This window comes from Myotis davidii, unplaced genomic scaffold (assembly GCF_000327345.1).
Source record: "Myotis davidii unplaced genomic scaffold, ASM32734v1 scaffold847, whole genome shotgun sequence".
NCBI lineage: Eukaryota > Metazoa > Chordata > Mammalia > Chiroptera > Vespertilionidae > Myotis > Myotis davidii.
Genome location: NW_006298049.1, coordinates 1555675 through 1577013, shown reverse-complemented (window position 1 = coordinate 1577013; position 21339 = coordinate 1555675). Strand labels below are relative to the sequence as shown.

Here is a 21339-nt window from a genome sequence, read left to right as displayed (position 1 = left end):
AAGTTTTAGGCCTCATTAAGTCATTATGAAGCACCTCGCTTAATGAATTTTAGTAGTTTCTCCTTCAAGCTTCATAGCAGACATCTTGCTAAAACAAGAAAGTAAGATTTAGTTGAAGCCCCTCCCCCCAATATCTCTCCCTTCTCCTTTAATTTTAATTTCTCCTTTCCCCCTTAGGGACTCTTATTATAAGCTTTCCTTTTTGTTGAGAAATCTAGATTCTTTTCAGATCATGCCTGCACCAGGGCAAGAATGTCCCAGTCACAAGCTAGCTCTGACCTCAAGTATATTACTTGCCTTATTCTGTTTTCTTAACCCAGAACCAGCAATAAAATGAGTGTGCAAGTGTCCTCTGTCCGAGCTGTGTTGTTTCTCCAGGGAGCGCTAAGGGCTGATTGTCAAACCAGAAAGTTCCCTGGACACCTGCCATGTGCTGTCTCTGATGGAGGCACTAGTGGGAGTTTCCCCTGGCATTTGTGGGTGTCCACTGGGGTTCCGAGAGGGGACTTGGCTGTAGACTGCGCTATCACAGTGTTAACGTAAAAAACCATTGAAACCTGTAAAGAATTTTTGTGAGTTTATTTGAGCCAAACTGTCGACATATGCCGGGAAGCAGAACCTCAACGAATTGAGATAGTGCTCCCGAGAATGGCAGGGTTACATTTGTATTTATACATTTGCAATCAAAGGAGGGACCTAGATGGGTTACATGAAATTCATTGGTGGTAGATTAATGGGGCAGAGGACAGCAGAATAAAACGGTTAGATAAAGTTTAATTTTAGACCATCCTTTGTGGTTACTTTAGGTCTCTGAGTCTGCTAGGCTGCCACGCAGGCCTTCCCTGAGCTTGTCAGGTCAGCGTGTGGCCCCTTTCATCCATAACAGTTAGTCCTCAGAATTGCCCTGTGAGGTAGTAGTATTATCCTTCCCATTTTATGGAGGAGGAAACTGAGGCCTGGAAATACTGAGTGACTCGCCTGAGTAAGAGGCAGACCAAGACGACCAGACGTAGGCTGGGAAGTAATACAGCGAAGGGTGAGTCCGTGTGTATCAAGTCAGGGAAGCCGTGAAGGAGGTGCCTGAGCCGGGCCTTTAGGCCAGAGCCTGTGTTTGCAGAGGGGAACAGTGGGGAAATATTCTGGGCAGGAGGTGATGAGAGTGGAGGTGTGGAGGTGGACACGGAGAGACAGCATGTGAGTGAATGGAGGGCGTGGGCATGAGAGAGAGAGAGAGAGAGAGAGGAGCTGCCAGTGAGGGCAACCGCTGACTAGAATGGGGACTGCCTGCGTGTGGGTAGCAGAAGTGACTTTGACTGTGGGCGTCTTAAGCCTGCTGAGGTGGTGCCCTGAGGAGTTCAGTCGAACCTCAGGCTGCGTGATGAATGAGAAAGGAGGCGGGACACCTGGCTTTCGGACACCTCAGGCATTGCTGCTCCATTGTGGGCCTTCTTGTTTCTCCTAAGATGGCAGCCATGTGGGGAAAGCCCAGGTGTGACCGGATTTCCCTGTGGCTTCTAGTCCAGCCCTACTTTTGGCCTTGGGGAAGGCTGCAGGGATGCGTTGCTCATGCAGCTTCTACCCTGGGATGCACTGGAGCAGGCTCCGCGGCCCAATCCAGCTTCCCAGCAGGAAGGCCCCTCAGTGAAGACCAGCATGAGAGAGCCTGCTGGGTCATGACCGTGGATGTGAACTCCCCGCCCCAGCCAGGGGCCTAATAACCATTGGCCAGACAGCATCACTGTGCACTGCACACATTCATCAAAAATAAACAAACATGTAAACTGGAGGAAAAAGCATGCCACCATTTTTTGTTATAAATTCAGATGTGGTTTTTCTCACTAGTCTGTCATTCTGGGAGCTGGAGAAACTTAGCAAAGTCTAACAGCTATGGAAAAGTGGGTCCTTTTTCTGGAGCAGTAGAACTCGTTTAAAAACGTCACTCCCACCCGACCACCATGGCTCAATAGTTGGTTTGAGCATCAACCTATGAACCAGGAGGTCAGGTTCGATTCCTGGTCAGGGTACATGCCCGGTTTGTGGGCTCAATCCCCTGTGATTCAGCCATTCAATGATTCTCTGTCATCACTGATGTTTCTATCTCTCTCTCCCTCTTCCTTCCTCTCTACAATCAGTAAAACTATATTTAAAAAAATAAAAAAGTCACTCCAGCTGCCTGGGGCAGCCCCACGCAGGAAGCCCACCATCCCCCTCATGTTCGCACAATGAACTCGGTCTGTGCCTCGGAGTTTGCCCGCCTCCCACGTGGCTGGGCCAGAGCCCGGAGTGAAGTGGGCAGGCCCAGGCTGAAGACAAGTGCTTAAGTGTTTCGGGAAAATGAAGATTGAAGGGTGGAGCCGAGCAAGTGAGGAGAAGTTTTCCGTTTTTGTGAAGAAAAAAACCCCAATGAAGATAAGTGTCAAGGACTTGGACAGAACCTTTGCTTTCTTTCCCTCTTAGGTATCCTCATCCTAGTTTTCTTTCTATCAAGGGTATGAGAAGAGTAAAAAGCGTTAAATGGAAAACAAAGATTTAAAAACCCTCTCGTTAAGATTCCTTGAGCAACTGCCTACCCTCAGTTAACAAAGCCTTTGTAAACTGAACTCATTCATTCACACCTGGCCGGCCTCCCGCCTCCAGCCCTGTCCTAAAATGCCTGCACCTGTCTCGGTCATGTTGCCTCCAGGTCAGGAGCTCCCTAGCAGAGAGGGGGTCCCCAGAGGGTCTGGAAGACAGCCTGACCCTGTAAGTAACTTCAGGAGAGAGGAAGCCGTGGAATAAAAACTGCTTCTCAAAGGGGGGGCTCTAGTCCGCTTGCACATGAGGCCCTTGTTTAAAGCGCTGATTTCCATGCCCGGCCTCTAGTTTCTGAACCAGAATTTGCATTTTAAAACCAGGGTCCCTGGTGATTGTGAAGCCCACACTCGAGTACTACTGGTGTAATGGAAAGACATGGGATGTAGAGCCAGAATATCATGTAATCGCCTTGGGCCTCGGTTTTCTTATCTGTAAAATGAGGCCAATATCTCCTTACCAGAATTGGAAGAAGTTTGGGCCAATACATTGGCAACTATGATGTAAAGGGCATATAAATAACCACAAGAAAAATATGCCACTTTTTCTTGAGATGCTCACATCTTATCCAGCTGGGATCCAGACGCTGATTCCACACCTTCAAGTAGTTCAGCATCGTTGAAGCACCTGCAATTCCCATAGGAATTGGAGAAGTCACATTAGCCAGAAGCTTGGCTTTTCTTGCCCTGATAGAGAGGTACATGTGGGATCACGTTTCTCGCCCTTCATCAGGGAAGGCAGCTGGCCTCTAGGCTTTGGGTTACCTCCATTAAAGGGTCCTCACACTGCTTGCTTGTGGATCTGGGCCTAAGTGGGCCACAAGCACTGAGATGGGCTTCTCAGCTGGCCAGGAGGAATGCGAGAGCTTCCCTGAAATCCCACACGCCCCAGGAGCTGCTAGTTGATCAGATGATCAACATGAATGAGCATCCTCTAGCTCAGAAATGGAACGTTTGTGAATGCCCTGAACATTATCATCAGTAGGGAGTACTGAGGCTCAGACCCACCCATAGAGAATCTGAGTTGGTAGGTCTGAGGTGTGCTCTGGGAATTTGCCTTTTTAACAGGTACCCAAGCAAAATTTTTTAAACTGAAACTATATAGGTAGGTGCATTGTTATTCACTTCATTAGGGTACTCCTAAGGCTTAGGAAGAGCCACACTCAAGGGGCCAAAGAGCCGCCTGTGGCTCGCGAGCCACGGTTTGCCGACCACTGACCCAGGTGATTCCGCTGCAGTGCAGAGTCCACAGGAGAAATGAAGCTCCCTCTGAATTGGTGGAATAGCCTGGGCGAGGGGTAAGTCCCTGTCAGAGCTGGGTGGGCACTTCCCTGCTCAAAGATGCTGCTAGGACTCATCTCCCACAAACCTGCTCCTCGGTCTCAAGACATGGGCACCCTGTGGACTCCTCTCTGTCTCTCCCCTCTCTGCTACCTCTCTCTCTCCTCTCTCCACATTTCCCCTCTCTCCTCTCTCCTTGCTCTGTCCCTCCACTCCATTCACCAGCAGACCCTGTCAGCTCCACCGTCAGATATTCTGGGTCTGGTCCCTTCTCCTCCTCACCACCAGCACTTCCTACTACTAAGGCACTGCTCCTGCCCGAGGTTCCTGAAGTCAGATCATGTCACTCTTCTGCTGAAAACCCTCCAGCAGCTTTCCAGCTCACTCAGCCTAAAGTCCCATCCTCCCTGTGACCTAGAGGTCCTGGGAGACCTGCAGGATTACCTCTCTCCCTCTCTCTTCTGTCCTCCCACAGACCCACCCGCTGTCTGTCCCGCCTCCACTGTCCCCTCCTCCAGGCCTCTGCCCTAAGGCCACCTTCTCCAGAGGCCTGACATTTAAAGGAGCAAATCCACCTTCCCCCTCTTGTCCTTCCCTGAGTTAAGTTTTTGCACAGCTCTTGACACAATCCTCCATACTGAGTAACTTACCTGTCTGTTGACTCCTGCCTAGGAGATTGTAAGCTTAGGACAGGAATACATTGTCTTTTTCCCCACTGCTACAGCCCTAAGTCTTAGACCAGCACCAGGCCCATAGTGAGTGCTCAATAAATATTTGTTGAATTATTGAATGAATATTGCAACAAGCATTTACTTTTCACCTAGCAAGCCGGCCCTGTGTGAAGTGAGTACACATCTGTGTAAAGGCAGGCATGGAAAAGGGGACCCAAAAGCAAGCCTTACGTGCCCCCTGATTAGGGGCGAACCTATTTTCATGTCCTGGTGTGGCTATCCTGGGGCTGGAAGGCTGAGCTTGTAATGCAGTGCTTGGTTTAGTGAATTCCATCCTGAGAATGCACTATTCCTCACACATACATACCAGATTTAAAAAGACTCCCCAGGCCAGCTTACCAATAACTAATTTAACCCATAGTTTGTCTCATAATAGCCTTTCCTGGGAGCCTAATCATTATTTTGGTTGTTAGAAAAATACTAGAGGCCTGGTGCACAAATTCATGCATGGACGGGGTCCCTAGGCCTGGCTGGCGATTGGGGCTGTCTTGCCCAGTCCCAATCAGGGCTGGCTGGCCGGCCAGGGGGAGGGACCACAGGAAGTTGGCTGACTGGGGGGAAGGACCGCAAGAGGCTGGCCAGCTGGCTCGGGAGAGGGGCTGTGGAAGGTTGGCTGTGGGAGCACACTGAACAAGCAGTCGGACATCCCTCTCACAATCCGAGACTGCTGGCTCCCAACTGCTTGCCTGCCTGCCTGCCTGATTGCCCATAACCACTTCTTCCTTCCAGCCTGATCAGCCCTAACCACTCCCCTGCCAGCCTGATCAATGCCTAACTGCTCCCCTGCTGACCCAGTTGCCCCCAACTGCCCTCTCCTGCCGGCCCAGTCTCCCCCAACTGCCCTCCCCTGCTGGCTTGGTTGCCCCTAACTGCCCTCCCCTGCTGGCCTGATAACCCACAACTGCCCTCACCTGCCAGCCATCTTGTGGCTGTGGGCACCGCCAGCTTTGTAAAGGTGTGAGGATCAATTAGCATATTCCTTCTTTAATAGGTAGGATAGCCTACATGCCAGTCAGCCTAAATTTGCACAGTTGTCTTTGTATGTTGCTGGCTGCATGGCTGTGCCTCTCTTTTTCCCTATGTAAAAGCCATGCCTGCAGCTAGTTTTTTAGTTAAATTAATCTAATTCTCTATATCTGTAGTCCTCCTCCATCCCTTCTCTCCCTGTTTCATAATCCACGCTTAGAATGGGAAATGAGTTAGAGAACAAGTCTTCACCTCGAAACAAACAGGGGGCATATAACACAGATCCATAATTTCCTTAATTTGGGGCAGAGCAGTATTAGAGTTTAGTTTTATTTTGAACTGAATTTCCTGAAAATGACTACACTTCAGACCTGCATGAGATTGCTTTTAGACCTTGGTGCTCAGAGTATATTAACTTAGAGAACGTGATTTCTGCAATGAGGTGTGAGAAGAAGTGTCATCCCGATTTCAGAGATGAGGAAACTGAGAGACTGCCTTTCTGTAGTTTCCCCCCAGCAGTCTGAGCCATGGTGGGGTAAGCTCTAGAGCTTGGGACCCTCTGCCCCTGCCCCCACTCTTCCTTGGGTTCTAGAGGGAGAGTCTGGATGGCAGCCCAGGCCATGAGCACATTCGCAAGTGTGCCAGTCCCTCCAGGTGCCACTTCTCTGCACTTAGTTATAACTCTGAGCTGGAGAAAACAGACTTTGACACACCTAAGCCACATTCATTTCTTTTTACTTCAACTAGGGTTTTATCTCCTTTCTTAAACCAAAGGTAGACAATGATATATAGCTTCCCTCATAGGAGCCTCTTAGAATAATTTTTATCATTCTGTCTTGAGTTTTTGTCACTTTTCTGTTTTAAAAACTATTCAGAGTTAGTATGCCTTGTTTTTTATTTTTATCAGGCTGGGATTTCTCAGCTATGTCATGTAGGCCCTGACCCAAATCTTGAGTCACCAACTTCCTTCTCACTAGTTTCCCAGTCAGATGTTCCCCTGAAGTCAAGAGTCTGTGCTGCCACCCCCTCAGCTTGCTGCGTTCTCAGGAATCTAAGCAGCTCTCACGTGCTGTCCAAACACTCCTGCTCCTACTCTCACTTCCTCTTACCTGTGTTTCCCAGGGTGCTACGATACCCATTGGATAATCTCTTCTGTCTTCTGCCATTAAGCCTGATGGCTCAAACCTTCCTTGCTGAAGCCTCCGCTGACTAGCCCCAGACCCCTGATCAGATCCTTAACCCACTCTCATGATGAATGGACCAGGCTTCCCTGGAAGGGTAATAGAATCCTGGGCCAGACTTCCTGAGTTAAACCCAGCTCTGCCACCTCCTGCCCCTGTGACTTCAGGAAGGTCACTTTAACCTGTACCTCAGCTTGTTCATCTATGAAACAGGGATCAAATTTGTCCCCTGCTCTATGGAAATAAGAGTTCAAGTTCATAGGATAGTGTCTGGCATACATTAAGCACTAGTTCAGTGTTAACTTTGTTCTGCTTGGTGGATACAAGCCTTTATGAAACTTCTAGAGGCCCAGTGCATGAAATTCATGCACAGGTAGGGTCCCTAGGCCTGGCCAGCGATCAGGGCCAATCGATCAGGGCCTTCTGGCTGCTGGCCAGGGCCTTCCTACCCTGGCTGCTGGCTGCCAGCTGGGTCCTTCCTTCATTCCACACCACCCCCTGGTGGTCAGTGCACGTCATAGCGAGTGGTCGAACTCCCAGTCTGTAGAACTCCAAGGGGACAATTTGCATATTAGTCTTTTATTATATAGGATATTGTAACATATGCAGTGCTACATCTTACCCCCACTGGTTTCTTTGTTTCTGTTCTCTGCTAGAATACTGGGAAAATATTGATTTTTTTCATCATCTTGCTTCCCCTCTCATTCCCCCCTTTCTAGACCTAGACCTGGGACACAACTACCTAAACTAGGGTGTCCGTCTTCCCCAGGAGCTGGCTCCTCACAGCAGCATCAGTCTAGCACTAGAGTTCTGTGCCTTCCCTTTGGTCAGCGTGCTCCAGAGTCACCACCCAATACCAGCTCCTGGGGATACAGGAGCAGAGGTGTGCACAGCCGCTTGGCCTCCTGGTGGCTATGCTTAGGATTGGCATCATCCCCAGTGTCGGCGAGGAAGCCTTCTCTTGTCCATCAGTGCCCACCCCTAGCCACATCGCACCTCCTTGGCCGTTTCCTTTATGATCGATGGCGTTTGCTCCAATTTCTTGGTAGCACTTGGAAGCTTGCTTTTACCCAGGCCTACTGTGGCTTCCTAGGAGACTGTGGCGGTGGCCAGGCTCTACTACCACATGAAGTCCTGCTTGTTTCACAAGAAACTTTGCAAAGGCTCAGAGCATTTAAACAGCTGGATGGATTCCCAGGTCTTCCCCTCCATCTCCCGCACACTTTCCTTAAGGGAGCTGCGTGTTCTTTAAGCCCTTCTCCTCAAAAAAAAATTTTTTTTTTTCTGGGTAGTGAGACAAGCTATAGGCTATTCTCTTTAGGTTCAGGGTCACCTAAAAGAAGAGAAGAATGAATGGTTAGGCATAAAATGACATTTGTTTCTCTCTTTTGTCTTCCTCTCAGGGGATCATTACTATCAGGTTAAACCAAAATTGCCGATCTTTGGCCATGTTTGACCCCCAAGCTGGCAGTTTTGTACAGTTCATCTTAACACGTTCTTACTGGTGGGCTCTCTGTTACTCACTCCAAGCAGAGTGTACTGCTCACGCTGGCTCACCAGCCTGGCAATGAGACCAGGTGGAAGCCCTCAGGTGTCAGCAGCCGTTCTCGCCAGAAGACCAAGCAAGTTAATCCCCCTGCGTTGAATGTTATTCTTGTCTCTTAAACATCAATGCCCATGTGTTGGTTACAATCTAAACTGATGTTACGGAGCAGATACGGTGTCCACGACAAAGCTGGCAGCATCAAGGATGCTGGGATCGCCTAGTCCTTTAATGCGGGCTTGTTTGACTTTCCAGACTTCTTGTACAGAACTTCCAACAAGGAGACCTGTGAACACAAGCACCAAGCGTGCTCCCGGAACGCCTTCTGCACTGACTACGCCACCGGCTTCTGCTGCCACTGCCAGTCCCGGTTTAACGGAAATGGGGAGCACTGTCTGCCAAGAGGTGAGGCGTCCCAGCATGATTAGGGCTGGGGGCTGCTCCGTGCCTGTTTCTGCCGCTTGCTCATGTCTGGCTGCCACTGGGAGCTCTGTTTGTAGACCTTGTGCCTCTGCTACCTGAACCGAAGCCCTAGCAACTCGCAGATGCTCAGTGAACGTTTGAGGGATGAACATGTTTGGGCTGATGTCCCAATTTGAGGATTAACTAGAAATGTTTTCTCCTTTTTGCCACCTCATTAGAGTCAAAATGGATGGGAGAGAGGGATGATGGGAGAAGAGGTCAAAGACAGGTGTATTTCATACTGAGATGGATAATTGGTTGATTCGGGGAATCATGGAAATGGCTAATGATTGAGTTTGGGGGGTTGCAGTGGAATTATGTTTTCTGTGGGCCCCTCCCCAGCCTGGATGATGGTCTTGCTGTTTTTCAGGGGCACCTCATCGAGTCAATGGGAAGGTGAATGGCCACCTCCTCGTGGACCACACCCCCGTGACCTTCACGGACGTGGACCTGCATGCTTACATTGTGAACAATGATGGCAGAGCCTACACAGCCATCAGCCACATCCCACAGCCTGCCGCCCAGGCCCTTCTCCCCCTCACACCCATCGGAGGCCTGTTTGGCTGGCTCTTCGCTTTAGAGAAACCAGGCTTTGAGAACGGCTTCAGCTTCACAGGTAAGCAGGGCCTCTGAGGAGAGGGCCAGTGGTCACTGTGGCTTTGGTGGCACTGCTCCTTGAATTCTTATTCAGTGGGAGAGGATTTGCCTCTTCCGTGTCCCAGAGCCACAGGTGTGTAGTTTCCTGTCTGGAGGTAGCTGGGGAAGGTTTGACCTCGCAGGACTGTTTTTGAAAGACAGTGATTTCTTCTGAATGGCACCTGCTCCAATTCCTTTGTTTTGGGTAGCACCAATGGCCCTCTGGTTTTAATGGGCAGAATAAGTGGGAGATGGAAGGGACCGCTGGAGCATTGAGCTACCCTGACCCACTGTGGCTTCCTCCACGTTGTCCTGACAAATAGAATATTCTATCTGGAGCATTTGTGTCTTCTCGCCCCCATTTGTTGAAGCTTGTTGGTCAGGCCTTGTTTAATTGAGTTGTTATGCACAGATCTGTCCAATGGGGAGGCCCAGATGGTAACAATGGGCACCTGGAGATGATAGACCGTCATGGGAAAGGGCGTGCCTTTCCTCTTCTCCCGCCCCCACCACCCTGACCTGTTAGCGTAGAGACCAGAGCTGCTCAGACTTTATCCAGCATGCAGGTCCCCTGAGGTCCTTGTGAAAATGCAGCTTCTCATTCAATAGGCTCGGGTGGGGTCTGATATGTTTTCCCAACAAGCTCCCAGGCGATGCTCGTGCTGTGTAAGGACCACCCTGTAATAGCGAGAGTGCAGAGGGTAATTTTTGGCTTCTCTGCTCCCCACCTGAAAAAGCTTGTTTCCTGGTAGATTTATGTTATTACACAGAAAGTGCTCAGAGAAAAGTCCCCCCTCCCACCTCCAACTGTAGAGCTCACAGCTGTTAGAGGATCTTGTTCTTAATAAGGGTTTGACTAAAACCTTGAGTCAAAGGTAGATAAATATAACACAGTATACCCAGTTACATTTGAATTTCAGATAAACAATGAATAATTTTAATAACTTAATGTAAACATGCCCCAAATATTGTGTGGGACATGCTTATGCTAAAAACATATTCATGCCCGAACCAGTTTGGCTCAGTGGATAGAGCGTCGGCCTGCGAACTCAAGGGTCCCAGGTTCGATTCTGGCCAAGGGCATGTACTTTGGTTGCAGGCACATACCCAGTAGGGAGCGTGCAGGAGGCAGCTGATCGATGTTTCTAACTCTCTATCCCTCTCCCTTTCTCTCTCTGTAAAAAATCAATAAAATATATTAAAAATTTTTTTTTAAAGAGACAAAAGAAAACATTCATTATTTATCTGAAATTGAATGTTTGTTTGTTTATTTTGCTAATTTGGGCACCCTTGGAAAGAGAACGGTCAGTGATGTCTCCAGGAGTTTATTTCTCATGGAAAATAAGCTCCTACAAAAAGAAATGGTGTGAGATGTGGCAGGATAACAACACACTCTGTAAGAGAGAAGTTGAGGAGCTGTTGTAATCGACAGCTGGCAGCACTTAGTCTTGGGTATCACGTGATCTCCTTAGGCCCCCTCTCCATTAGCAGAGGAAATTGGGAGGTGGACATATGCACTGGTAATTATTACTAGAAGATGCAAGGCCTCTTTTTCATCTCTGTACTAATTTTTTTTCACCCCTTCCAGGTGCTACATTTATCCATGACATGGAAGTTACTTTCTACCCAGGAAAGGAGAGGGTTCGAATCACTCAAGTTGCTGAAGGGCTTGACCCCGAGGACTATCTGATCATTAAGACCAACATTCAAGGCCAGGTGCCTTACATCCCAGCAGGTTTCACGGCCCACATGGCTCCCTACAAAGAGCTTTATCATTACTCAGACTCAGGTATGCGTAACTGGTCTCCACATCTGTAAAATGGGAATTGTACATATCTCCCAAGGTAGTTATGGAGATTAAGTGTTACTACATGGAATGTCCTTAGACTAGTGTGTGGCACATAAAATAAGCCTAATGTCTTTTTTATTATTTTTGTTGTTAATAGCAAATTTATAGTGTAAGTGAGCAGAGTGTCAGCTGCTATACACAAGAATCTTAACGTTCCTACCCACTACTTCCAAATAATAATAATGTCATCAATAACAACTTTGATGGGTAGGGATGCTATGATTATATATAGTTTTTAACCATTTTGCTCTCTGTGCCATGTCAAAATATTGATTATTGGAATTGAGACTCATCCTATAACCTTATTTCAGCCTGCTTTAAAGTCACAGGCATGCTGCAGCATTGTAAAATTCATGCCAGGTTTGGAGTCAGAAAATAGAAAAGCATATCCTGGATTTGCCACTTAAAATAGATGGGGAGCCCTAGCTGGTTTGGCTCGGTGGATAGAGCGTCAGCCTGCGGACTCAAGGGCCCTAGGTTCGATTCTGGTCAAGGGCATGTACCTTGGTTGCGGGCACATCCCCAGTAGGGGGTGTGCAGGAGGCAGCTGGTCGATGTTGCTCTCTCATCGATGTTTCTAACTATCTCTCTCCCTTCCTCTCTGTAAATAATCAATAAAATATATTTAAAAAATAAAAAATAAAATAAAATAGATGGGGAAAAGGCCATCATCCGAGAGCCTATTGTCTCATCTTTAGAATGAGAATAACAACACCTTTTCTGTCCCCTTTACATGGAGGAGATGTGTAAAGCAAGGTCTTTGTAAAACACCACCCGAATGCAGAACACTGCCAATCCCAGCTGCTGCCCTGCAACACGGCAGTTTGCTTGGGTTGTGCCTTTCCTTGGCTCTTGCTCCTCTTACTGGGTGAGGACTGGACGCCGGGCAAGAGATGCAGGGAAGAGAATGGCTGCTGAGACCTGGACTGTACACAGAATAGTGGGTGTCCAGATAACTGACCTGCGCTCCTGACTTGGGACTCAGATTGAGAGAAATGACCCCTTTCTTTCCCTGGAGCTCTTCAGACTTAGGCACAGGGGGTTGGAAGCCATCACCTGTGTGATGTAGAGGACGGACTGGCTAAAATCGTGGAGTGTAGAGTCAGGTGGACTTGAATTCCATTCCAGCTCTGCCACATGCCAGCCTTGCATCTTCAACGACTACTTAACCTCTATAAGGCTCTGCCCACGATCACAGGGCTCACCTCTTGGGCTGGCACATAGTAGCACTTACTCTTCACATAGCGACAAGCAGTGACCGGACCTCCTCCCGCTCAGCACTTTGGTTCTGTGTCGGCCCAGGTTCTGGGGATTGCCTTGCAGGTTTCCATGTAAACTCAGGAACTTCCCAAGCGAACATGTCCCAGGAATTAGATTTTAAAAAACCTAAGGGTATAAAAACATACTCTATGTGAAATTCTCTGTGTTTAATATTTTTTCAAATTTACCAGTTTGCCTGTATCATGTGTCTGTTGCAGCTGTGACCTCCACAAGTTCCAGAGACTACTCTCTCACCTCTGGTGCCATCAACCGCACACTGTCCTACCACCTCCAACAGAACATCACGTACCAGGCGTGCAGGCACGCCCCCAGAGCCCCGGGCGCCCCCACCACCCGGCAGCTGACTGTGGACCGGGCCTTGGCCATGTACAGTGATGAGGAAAGAGGGCTTAGATTTGCTGTGACCAGTCAAATTGGCCCTGTCGAAGGTATAGTTTCCTTTTTTGTTCTTGGGCAAAATTACATGTAACCTTTCTTCATACCTTTTTGGGTTGCCTCAGAATGATTCACAGAGGTTACTAAAGGTTGCTGTGCCAGGCTCTGTGTTATGTGCTGGGTCTGAATAAAGCAGGGTCCTGTCCTTGAGGTAGAGACAGAGGCAGAAATGGAATTTTTAGAACAATGTCCTTGCCAAGCTCAGGAATAGAGCATCATATGTGAAGCTGGTTTGTAGCAATAATTGTGAGTACCACCCTGTATTGGGGATACAGCTGTGAACAAGCTGGGGCCATGTTAGGAGGGAGAGTGATGCTGGCAGGTAGTTTGTTATAATTGTGGTAAGTACAGGGTCCTTTTAGCCTGGTCTGGAGGTTCAGGAAAGATGTCCCTAAGGAAGAGACAATTTAGCTAAAACTTAAAGGTGGGACAAAAATCCAGTGCCCTCCCAAAACACAAAACAAAATAGAGCTGACATGTATGAAAAACCTACACTTAACACCATACTTAATGAGGAAAGACTGGATGCTTTCCCTATACGATCAGGAACAAGCCAAGAATGTTTGCTCTTCTCTTCAACATGGTTCTGTGAGTTCTAGGCAGGGCTATTAGTCAAGAAAATGAGACACTGGAAAGGAAGAAGTAAAATGAGCTGTATTCTTATATAGCATGTTCTTATATGTAGAAAAAAATCTAAGGAATTCACATTAAAAAACGATTAGAACTAACAAGCAAATTCAGCAAGGTTGCAGGATACAAGATCAATATACAAAAATTAATTCTATTTCTGTATAGTAGTAATGAGTAAACTGAAAGGAAATTAGGGAAACAATTCCATTCCAAAAATAAAATACTTAGGATTAAATTATAAACTTTTAAAAACACAATATATCTACATTGAAACCTATAAAACATTTTTGAAAAAAAAAATTGAAGATCTCAATAAATGGGAAAATATTCCATGTTCACAAATAAAAATCTTAGTATTGTAAAGATTGCAATACTTCCTAAATTGACCTATAGATTCAACACACTCCTGTCAGCTGGTTTTGTGTATGTGTGTGTGTTTTGAGAAACTGACAAGTTGATCCTAAAATTCATATGGAAGCTTAAGATACCCACAAGAGCCAAAATCATCTTGAAAAAGAGCAACAAAATTGGAGAATTCATACTTCCTGAGTTCGAAACTTAGAGTAATCAAGACATTGATCTGTGTGTCCAACCAGCCATAAGGCTAGACATACAGATCAATGGAACAGAAGTGAGAGTCCAGAAATACCCACTTACATTTACTGTCAATTGATTTCGACAAGGGTGCCAAAACAATTGGTGAGGAAGAAGACTAATCTTTTTAACAAGTGGTTCTGGGACAACTACTGGCTACCCAAGTATAAAGGAGTAAAATTAGATCTCTACCTCACACCATGTGCTAAAATTAACTCGAAATGGGTCAAATACCTTAATGTAAGAGCTCAAATTTAGAAAAAGACATGGGATGAATTTTTGTGACCTTGGATTTGGCAATAGCTTTTAAGATAATGATTAAAAAAGCACAAGCAACAAAAGAAAAAAATAGATAATTTGGATGTCATCAAAATTAAAAACATTTGTGCTTCAGAGGACATTATCAAAAAAGAGAAAATATTTGCAAATCATATATTTAGTAAGGAATTTGAATCTAGAATAGATGAAGAACAACTTAATAATAAAAAGAAATAAGTAAAAGATAGGCGAAAATTATGGATAGACATTTCTCCGAAGAAGACATGCAAATTTCCAATGAGCACATCAAAGGTGCTCAACATCATTAGTCATCAGGGAGATGAAAAATCAAATCCACAGTGCAATACTACTTTACATGAGTGGGGATGGATATGATTAAAAAACAGATAAGTATTGGGAAGGATGTGGAGAAATTGAAACCTCATGCATTGCTGGTGTGAGTATAAAATGATTGTACTTACTATGGAAAACAGTCTAGCAGTTTCTTAAAAAGTCAAACACAAAGTTACAATTCAAGCAATTTAACTCCTAGCTGTACATGCAAGAGAAATGAAAACTTTATGTCCCCACAAAAATTTGTACATGAATATTCATAGCAGCATTATTAATAATAGCCAAAAGGTGGAAACAACCCCAATGCCCATCGAATGATGAATGGATTCTTTAAAAATGTCATATGTCCATACAGTGGAACATTATCTTATCTAATAAAAGAGTAATATTCAAATTGACCATCACTCCAAGACACAAGATGGCCGCCCCTAAGTGGTCACAAGATGGTCGGCAGGGGAGGGCAGTTAGGGGCATTAAGTAGGCAGGCAGGCAGGTGAGTGGTTAGGAGCAAGTGGTCCTGGATTGTGAGAGGGATGTCCAACTGCCAGTTTAAGCCCGATCCCACAGGGGTCCCGGATTGGAGAGGGTGCAGGCCAGGCTGAAAGACAACCCCCTCGTGCATGAATTTCATGCACCGGGCCTCTAGTTAAACATAAAAAGAAATGAAGCTAATACACATTACAATATGGATGAGCTTTGAAAACATGCTGAGTGATGGTAACTAGTTAGGAAAGACTACATATTGCATGATTCCTTTTATATAAAATGTCTGGAATAGGCAAATCCACAGAGACAAAAGTAGATTAGTGGTTGCCTAGGGCTGAGGAAATAATAGGGGAATAGGGAATTGAAATGCTAAAGGGTACAAGCTTTCTTTCTGGAGCAGGGGGGTGGGGGGGGTGCGGGATGTGTGGTGATGGATGATCGCAGAACTCTGTGAATATACTAAAAACTGTGTAATTGTGCATTTTATTATTTTTTTCAGTTTTTAAAATTTTCATTTGCATGGAATGTGCACTTCAGATGGGTGAATTATATGGGAAATGAATAATATCTTAATTTTAAGAAAACAGTTGAGGGGGGAAAAGAACCATAACTCTAAAGCAGTGGTTTTCATACTTCAGTCAGCATTAACCCCACCTGTAATGTGTGATAAAAATGTTCTAGGCCCATCAAGGCATTAAAGGACATGAGGAACCTTTCCTGCATATTGCTAAGTGAAAGAAACCAGTCTGAAAAGCCTACATCCTGTGGGATTCTAACTATGTGATCTTCTAGAAATGGTTTCCTCTAATCAATTTCCTTTCAATGTGCACAAATTCCATGCACCAGTGTGTGTGTGTGTATATATATATATATATAAACTAAAAGACAGTGAAAAGATCAGTGGTTGCCAGGTGTTCAAGGAGTGGGAGGAGGGAAGGAGAGTGATGAATAGGTGGAGAACATGGGATTTTTAGGGCAGTGAAACTATTCTGTACGCTTTTGTAGTGGTGGATAAGTGTCATTACACATTTGTCAAAACCTACAGAATGTACAACACAAAGAGTGAGCCTAACGTAAACGATGGACTTTAGTTAATAATAATATCCAATGTTTGTCTCAGTCACCACAAATGTACCACACTAATACGAGATGTTAATAATAGAGAAAACTGTGCAAATTGAAGCAGGAGGCAGGTAGGGAATCTGTACTTTCTGCTCAATTTTTTTTAAACCTACTATTCTAAACTGTTCTAACAAATAAAGTCTATTAATCAACAACAACAAAAGAAGTTGTAGGCAAGCCAGAGGATGAGCCTGTGAAGTCGGGGAACTGTACAGGAATTGACGTTGTCAGATCAGGGGGACATTGCCATCCTGAAAACCAATAGGTACTGTTCACTCTAGAATGCAAGAGGCAGGTGTGGAGAAAGAGAATGTCTCCTCATTCAGCTCCATATCCAGGCTGCTGAGCCCAGAATCGGCGCCTCAGAGAGGTGATTCTGTACCCAACAGGCCATTCTGGGAGCTGTCACTGGAGGGGAGGGCTCCTGGAGCCTCCTCCAGGTCTCAGTATGCAAGTGTCACTTCAGCAACATAACAGGAGATTAAGGTCAGAGGACGAGACTCTTCTAGGAGGCAGAGTGACTTGAAATGAGATCCTGAGTTTGCTGGCTTGGGTGGGAGTCGGTTTGGTTTTCGGAACCTTAGATGGGGCACAGGCATTGGGTGTCCGGCGATGGGATTATAAGGTAGTGAATTGAGAGCATGGAACTGTCACTTGATTTGAGAGAAATATGCACATCAGAGGAATGGAAAAGATCGTTACTGCCGATTTCTCATGGAGAGACTGAAACAAAAACAACTGGGGAAAACATTCTTCACCTTGGAGTGTCCAGCCCAGCCCTTTGCTGGCGTGTGGGCGTTCCATCTGTGAGAACAGTGATGAGTGGAAAGAGCCTCCCAGGCCACAGAGGCCCATTCCGACTCCAGGATCGTTTAGGGGAAAGATAGATCTCTGTGTGTTTTTCCTAGAGACACACCAAGTAGGAGTCACAAAGGATCGGAGAAATCCCGCACACTGGCAGGTACCAGTTGCTAATTTGTCTTCAGAATCGTATATGATTTTTCCCTTCCACACCGCGTCTAATAATAACAAGAGTGATAGCAAAGGATGGTCTACTTGGTGCCAAACACTAAGTACCTTCACGAATTAACTCGTTTAATCACCACTACAACTTCAACTGGCAGTCGGGGGATTATTACCCCATTTTCCAGACTGAGTGGAGACATGAAGTAATTTGCTGGGTCACAGCTAGAAACGGGGGGAGTTGGGCTCTAACTCCGGCACGGGCTCCAGAGCCCCCTCTTCCCTCCAGGGCACTGCCCCTCCACCTGGCCTCGCTGGCCTTCAGGCTGCCTCTAATTTAGACCAACTTTTACAAGAGGGAATGCATATTTTAACCCTTTATGTTTGCACCCTGCTTCATCCACCCCCACAGAAAACAGCGGTACTGTTTATTCTCTCCAAATAGGAAAAAACGGGGTGAAGGGGATGTTGGCGGGATGGGGATAGGGTGAGGGAAACAAAAGAAAAAGATAAACAAAGAAAACCTCTTTTTCTTTCCCTTCTCAGTGCATAGCATCTTAAGAATTTCCCACTTTTCCCAGAGGGAACGACGATCTGGTCGGAAAGTCTGTGGACCGGTCCAGCCGCCCCTGAGGTGGGAGCCCCTGGCTCCCCCAGGGGTCCAGGAGGGGTGCTGTGGTCTCCTGCTGATCGTTGCAGCCACTAGCCCACCCCTTCCATGTGGGCTGGCTGTCTCCTGCCCTGGCTCCCCTTTGGGGCTCCATCTGGCGAGTTGAGGAGACTTCGGGCAGAGGGCCCCGCACTGTTCCTTTAAGGAAAACCACTCTTCCCTTCTTGATTAAATGAGAAAATGAGTTCCAGATCCCCAGTCCGAGTCAAGCTGTTTAAGAGGGTGAGGGTGAAATAGAAAATGCCTTAAGAAGGGCACCGCTGTTCTTTGCTTGCTATAATAGGAGACAAGCTAACACGCCATGGGGAGTGAATAGCCATGTGGTTTTAGAGATGTACTTTTAAAATAATGCTTCTGAAAACCAAGTTTAGTAAATGGGGCCCTGTGCACAGAAGGGCTTTAGCACTCGGTTTAGTGCTCTGCTGTTGTCTTCGTGAAGCGCTTATTAATTTTGAGCCAAGGGCTCCACGTTTCGTTGTATGGCCAGTCTTGTCTGTGACGTATATTTTAAATCGGTTTTATGTCATTTTGGGCATTTTTCCTGAGTTTCAGGTAGGCCGGTGTGTCCTGTCCAAGTTTGCAAGTCAACTTTTGTGTTGCTTTCTTTCTCTTTATACGCCTAGGAGGGGCGTACGCTCTTGTATACTCACTGATCTTTGCTGGGATGTGCCAGGGTGAAAATGTGATGCTGGAAAGCACTGAACAAGAAGGCCAAGCATGAGTATTTATAAATTAAAACATTTCAAAGCGCACATCCCCCTTTGGCTGGGTAAGGCCGGGCATTTAGTACAGAATCTTCTCCTAAAATGGAGACATAATCATGGGGGAGAATTGGGCTCTTGTCTTACACGGGGCCTCCGGTGAGGACATGACCCTGTCGTTGTTAACTGAAACACAGGCTGGGACTGACTCAGGAACTTGGTCTCCGCTAGTAAGTTAACCCAGCGGCCACAGCCCCAGTGCTGGGCTTCCATCCCATCTGCCAAGAGACCCGGCGGGAGGGATGAGGGGCGTCCAAGGATGCCTGCATGATATGGGGGGCTAGGCTTATGCTGGCAAGCTTAAGTGCATCAGGTTGAAAAAATGCTGGAGTCATTTGTTGGTCCTCTTGGCAAAGTTGCTGTTACCCTGGCCAGTGTCATTGAGGTGAACCAAGGAGAAATCCATGGCCTTCCTCTTTTTTTTTTTCAGGCCATAATATGGGAATCGGTACCATGAGGATATTCTACTGCAGGAACACACTGCGGTGTTTGTTATGAAGCAGATGGTGGGACTTTACCAGAAAGCAGGGGTGTCCCATCAGGGACTCAGCCAAGGCATCCCAGTTCACAGCAGAAAACTGGGAGAGCCCTAGTGTAGGCAGTGGGGCCAGGACTGGGGTGGTGGCCAGACGTCCTGAAGGACTGGGAGGAAGTCCAGTCTGCGGGGCAGACAACAGCAGCAAGCCCTTGGTGCCAGACTAGGTGGGACTGCCACCGTCTGTCTACGATGACAAGATGCTGGCTTCTGGGGAGGTGAGGGAGCTGTTAAGAGCAAGACAAGACATGAAGTGCACTAAGTGGCTGTCAAGACAGGGAATCAGGCACAGAAATCCAAGGCGGAAGCCCAAGTTAGCATGACTTAGATGGAGCCCCAGTGGTAGCAGAGATGGCTTGATGGAGAACCTGGGAGGTTTGGGTCAGGCTCTTAAATCTTTCAAGTCTCAGGCCAGAGTTAATTCTAGGGATTGAGACAAAGATAAAACTTTAAGTGAAGAGGAAGAAGGAATACCGTCACTGGGAACCGGGTAGGCCTGCCTGGGGGAGTCACTTTTCACATGCATTGTGTTGGATTTTCTTTATTTTCTTCAGCAGTTCTAGCAGATAGAAGCATTATTTGTGCTCTTGTTTTATTTTATTTATTAAATATATTTGTATTGATTTCATAGAGGGAGTGAGAGATAGAAATATCAGTGATGAGAGAGAATCAGTGATCAGCCGCCTCCTGCACGCCCCACACTGGGGATGATTGAGCCTGCAACCCAGGCATGTGCTCTGACCGGGAATTGAACCCTGACCTCCTGGCTCATAAGTTGATGTTCAACCACGGAGCCATGTCAGCCGGGCTGTGTTCTCATTTTATACTGGAGGAATCAGAAGTAAATGGAAGTGCCCATGGTTAATGGATTCATCCCATCTGGGTGTTTGGGCCCCTTTCGAACACCATCATCTCTGTGCCCTTGGCTTAGACTGGATAACTTTATGGAGTTCCTTTGGTTGTGGTTGTAGCAAAGTGGTGGAAAGCATGGTCTCTGGAGCCAGACTGCCTGGCTCTTTATCCCAGCCCCGTCCATCTCTTCTGGCTGTGTGGCGGTGGGTGGGTTACTTCCTACAGTGTAGTCATGAGGATTTCATGGGCTGGGATGTAAAGGGTTTAGAATAGTGCCTGGCATATAGTGCTCAATAAGCGTTACTATTACGTTGCATGTAGAAATAAAATTATTTAGGGAAGATTTCAGATGTTAACAGTCATCACTATCTAGTGGGTGGATGGGTCCATGTCAGGGTTAATCCTAAAAAGTAAACACTGCAAAAATCATTCCTCTTTATTTTGTAATAGCAAGATTTTTCTCATGAATTTTGATTTATAGTGAATTTTAGTGAGAGATTGCCCAATTTATGAGCAGAAATTTGGGGTGTGAGTCCTTGTTGTCCCACTTCCTGGCTTTGTGAGCTCAGGCAATTTTTCCAATAGCTCTCACTTTCCTTATCTGGGAAAATTACCAATAATGGCAATGACAACCCAGCTCAGAATTACCCCAAGAATCGCATGAGATGATAGACCACCTATCATAATAAAAGGGTAATATTACTAATTAGACCAGACATCTTCCGGATGTCATTCTGGACATCCTTCCTGACAAAGCTGGGGCTGGAGGGAAGCCAGCCAGGTCCCAGGTGCCTGCGGGCAGCCCAGGGGAAGCTAGCCCGGGTCCTGGCTGGGTGCCTGCGGGTGCCCACAGGAGGGAAGCAGCCTGGGTCCCAGGCGCGAGAGGAAAGCCGGTGCCAGCAGCTAGGGGAAGGAAGACCTACTCTTGGTATGAATTTTCATGCATCGGGCCTCTAGTTTTTAAATAAAAGGATGCCATGTATTGGATATTTTTAATCCCTGGACACAAGCCTACTATAAACAAGAAAAGGTTAGTTGTCTGCAAAATAGGCAAAAGGAAGTCATTCTGGAATTAAAAATCACCATACAAATAATGCAGCCTAGCTTTGGATATTAATAATTTAGCAGGTTGCCATATGGGCCCCAAATACAGACACGTATACAGTTAGTTCCAACAAG

General features: G+C 46.6%; 1 protein-coding gene across 1 annotated transcript in view; it reads left to right on the top strand.

Annotated features, from left to right (window-relative positions):
- NID2 (nidogen 2) overlaps positions 1 to 21339 on the top strand; it is a 63156-nt gene that overhangs the window by 18962 nt on the left and 22855 nt on the right. Inside the window, exons 6-9 of the mRNA XM_015570506.1 lie at positions 8528 to 8677; positions 9105 to 9350; positions 10959 to 11159; positions 12698 to 12928. Coding sequence (XP_015425992.1) covers positions 8528 to 8677; positions 9105 to 9350; positions 10959 to 11159; positions 12698 to 12928 — 828 coding nt within the window. The remainder of the gene's footprint in view (positions 1 to 8527; positions 8678 to 9104; positions 9351 to 10958; positions 11160 to 12697; positions 12929 to 21339) is intronic.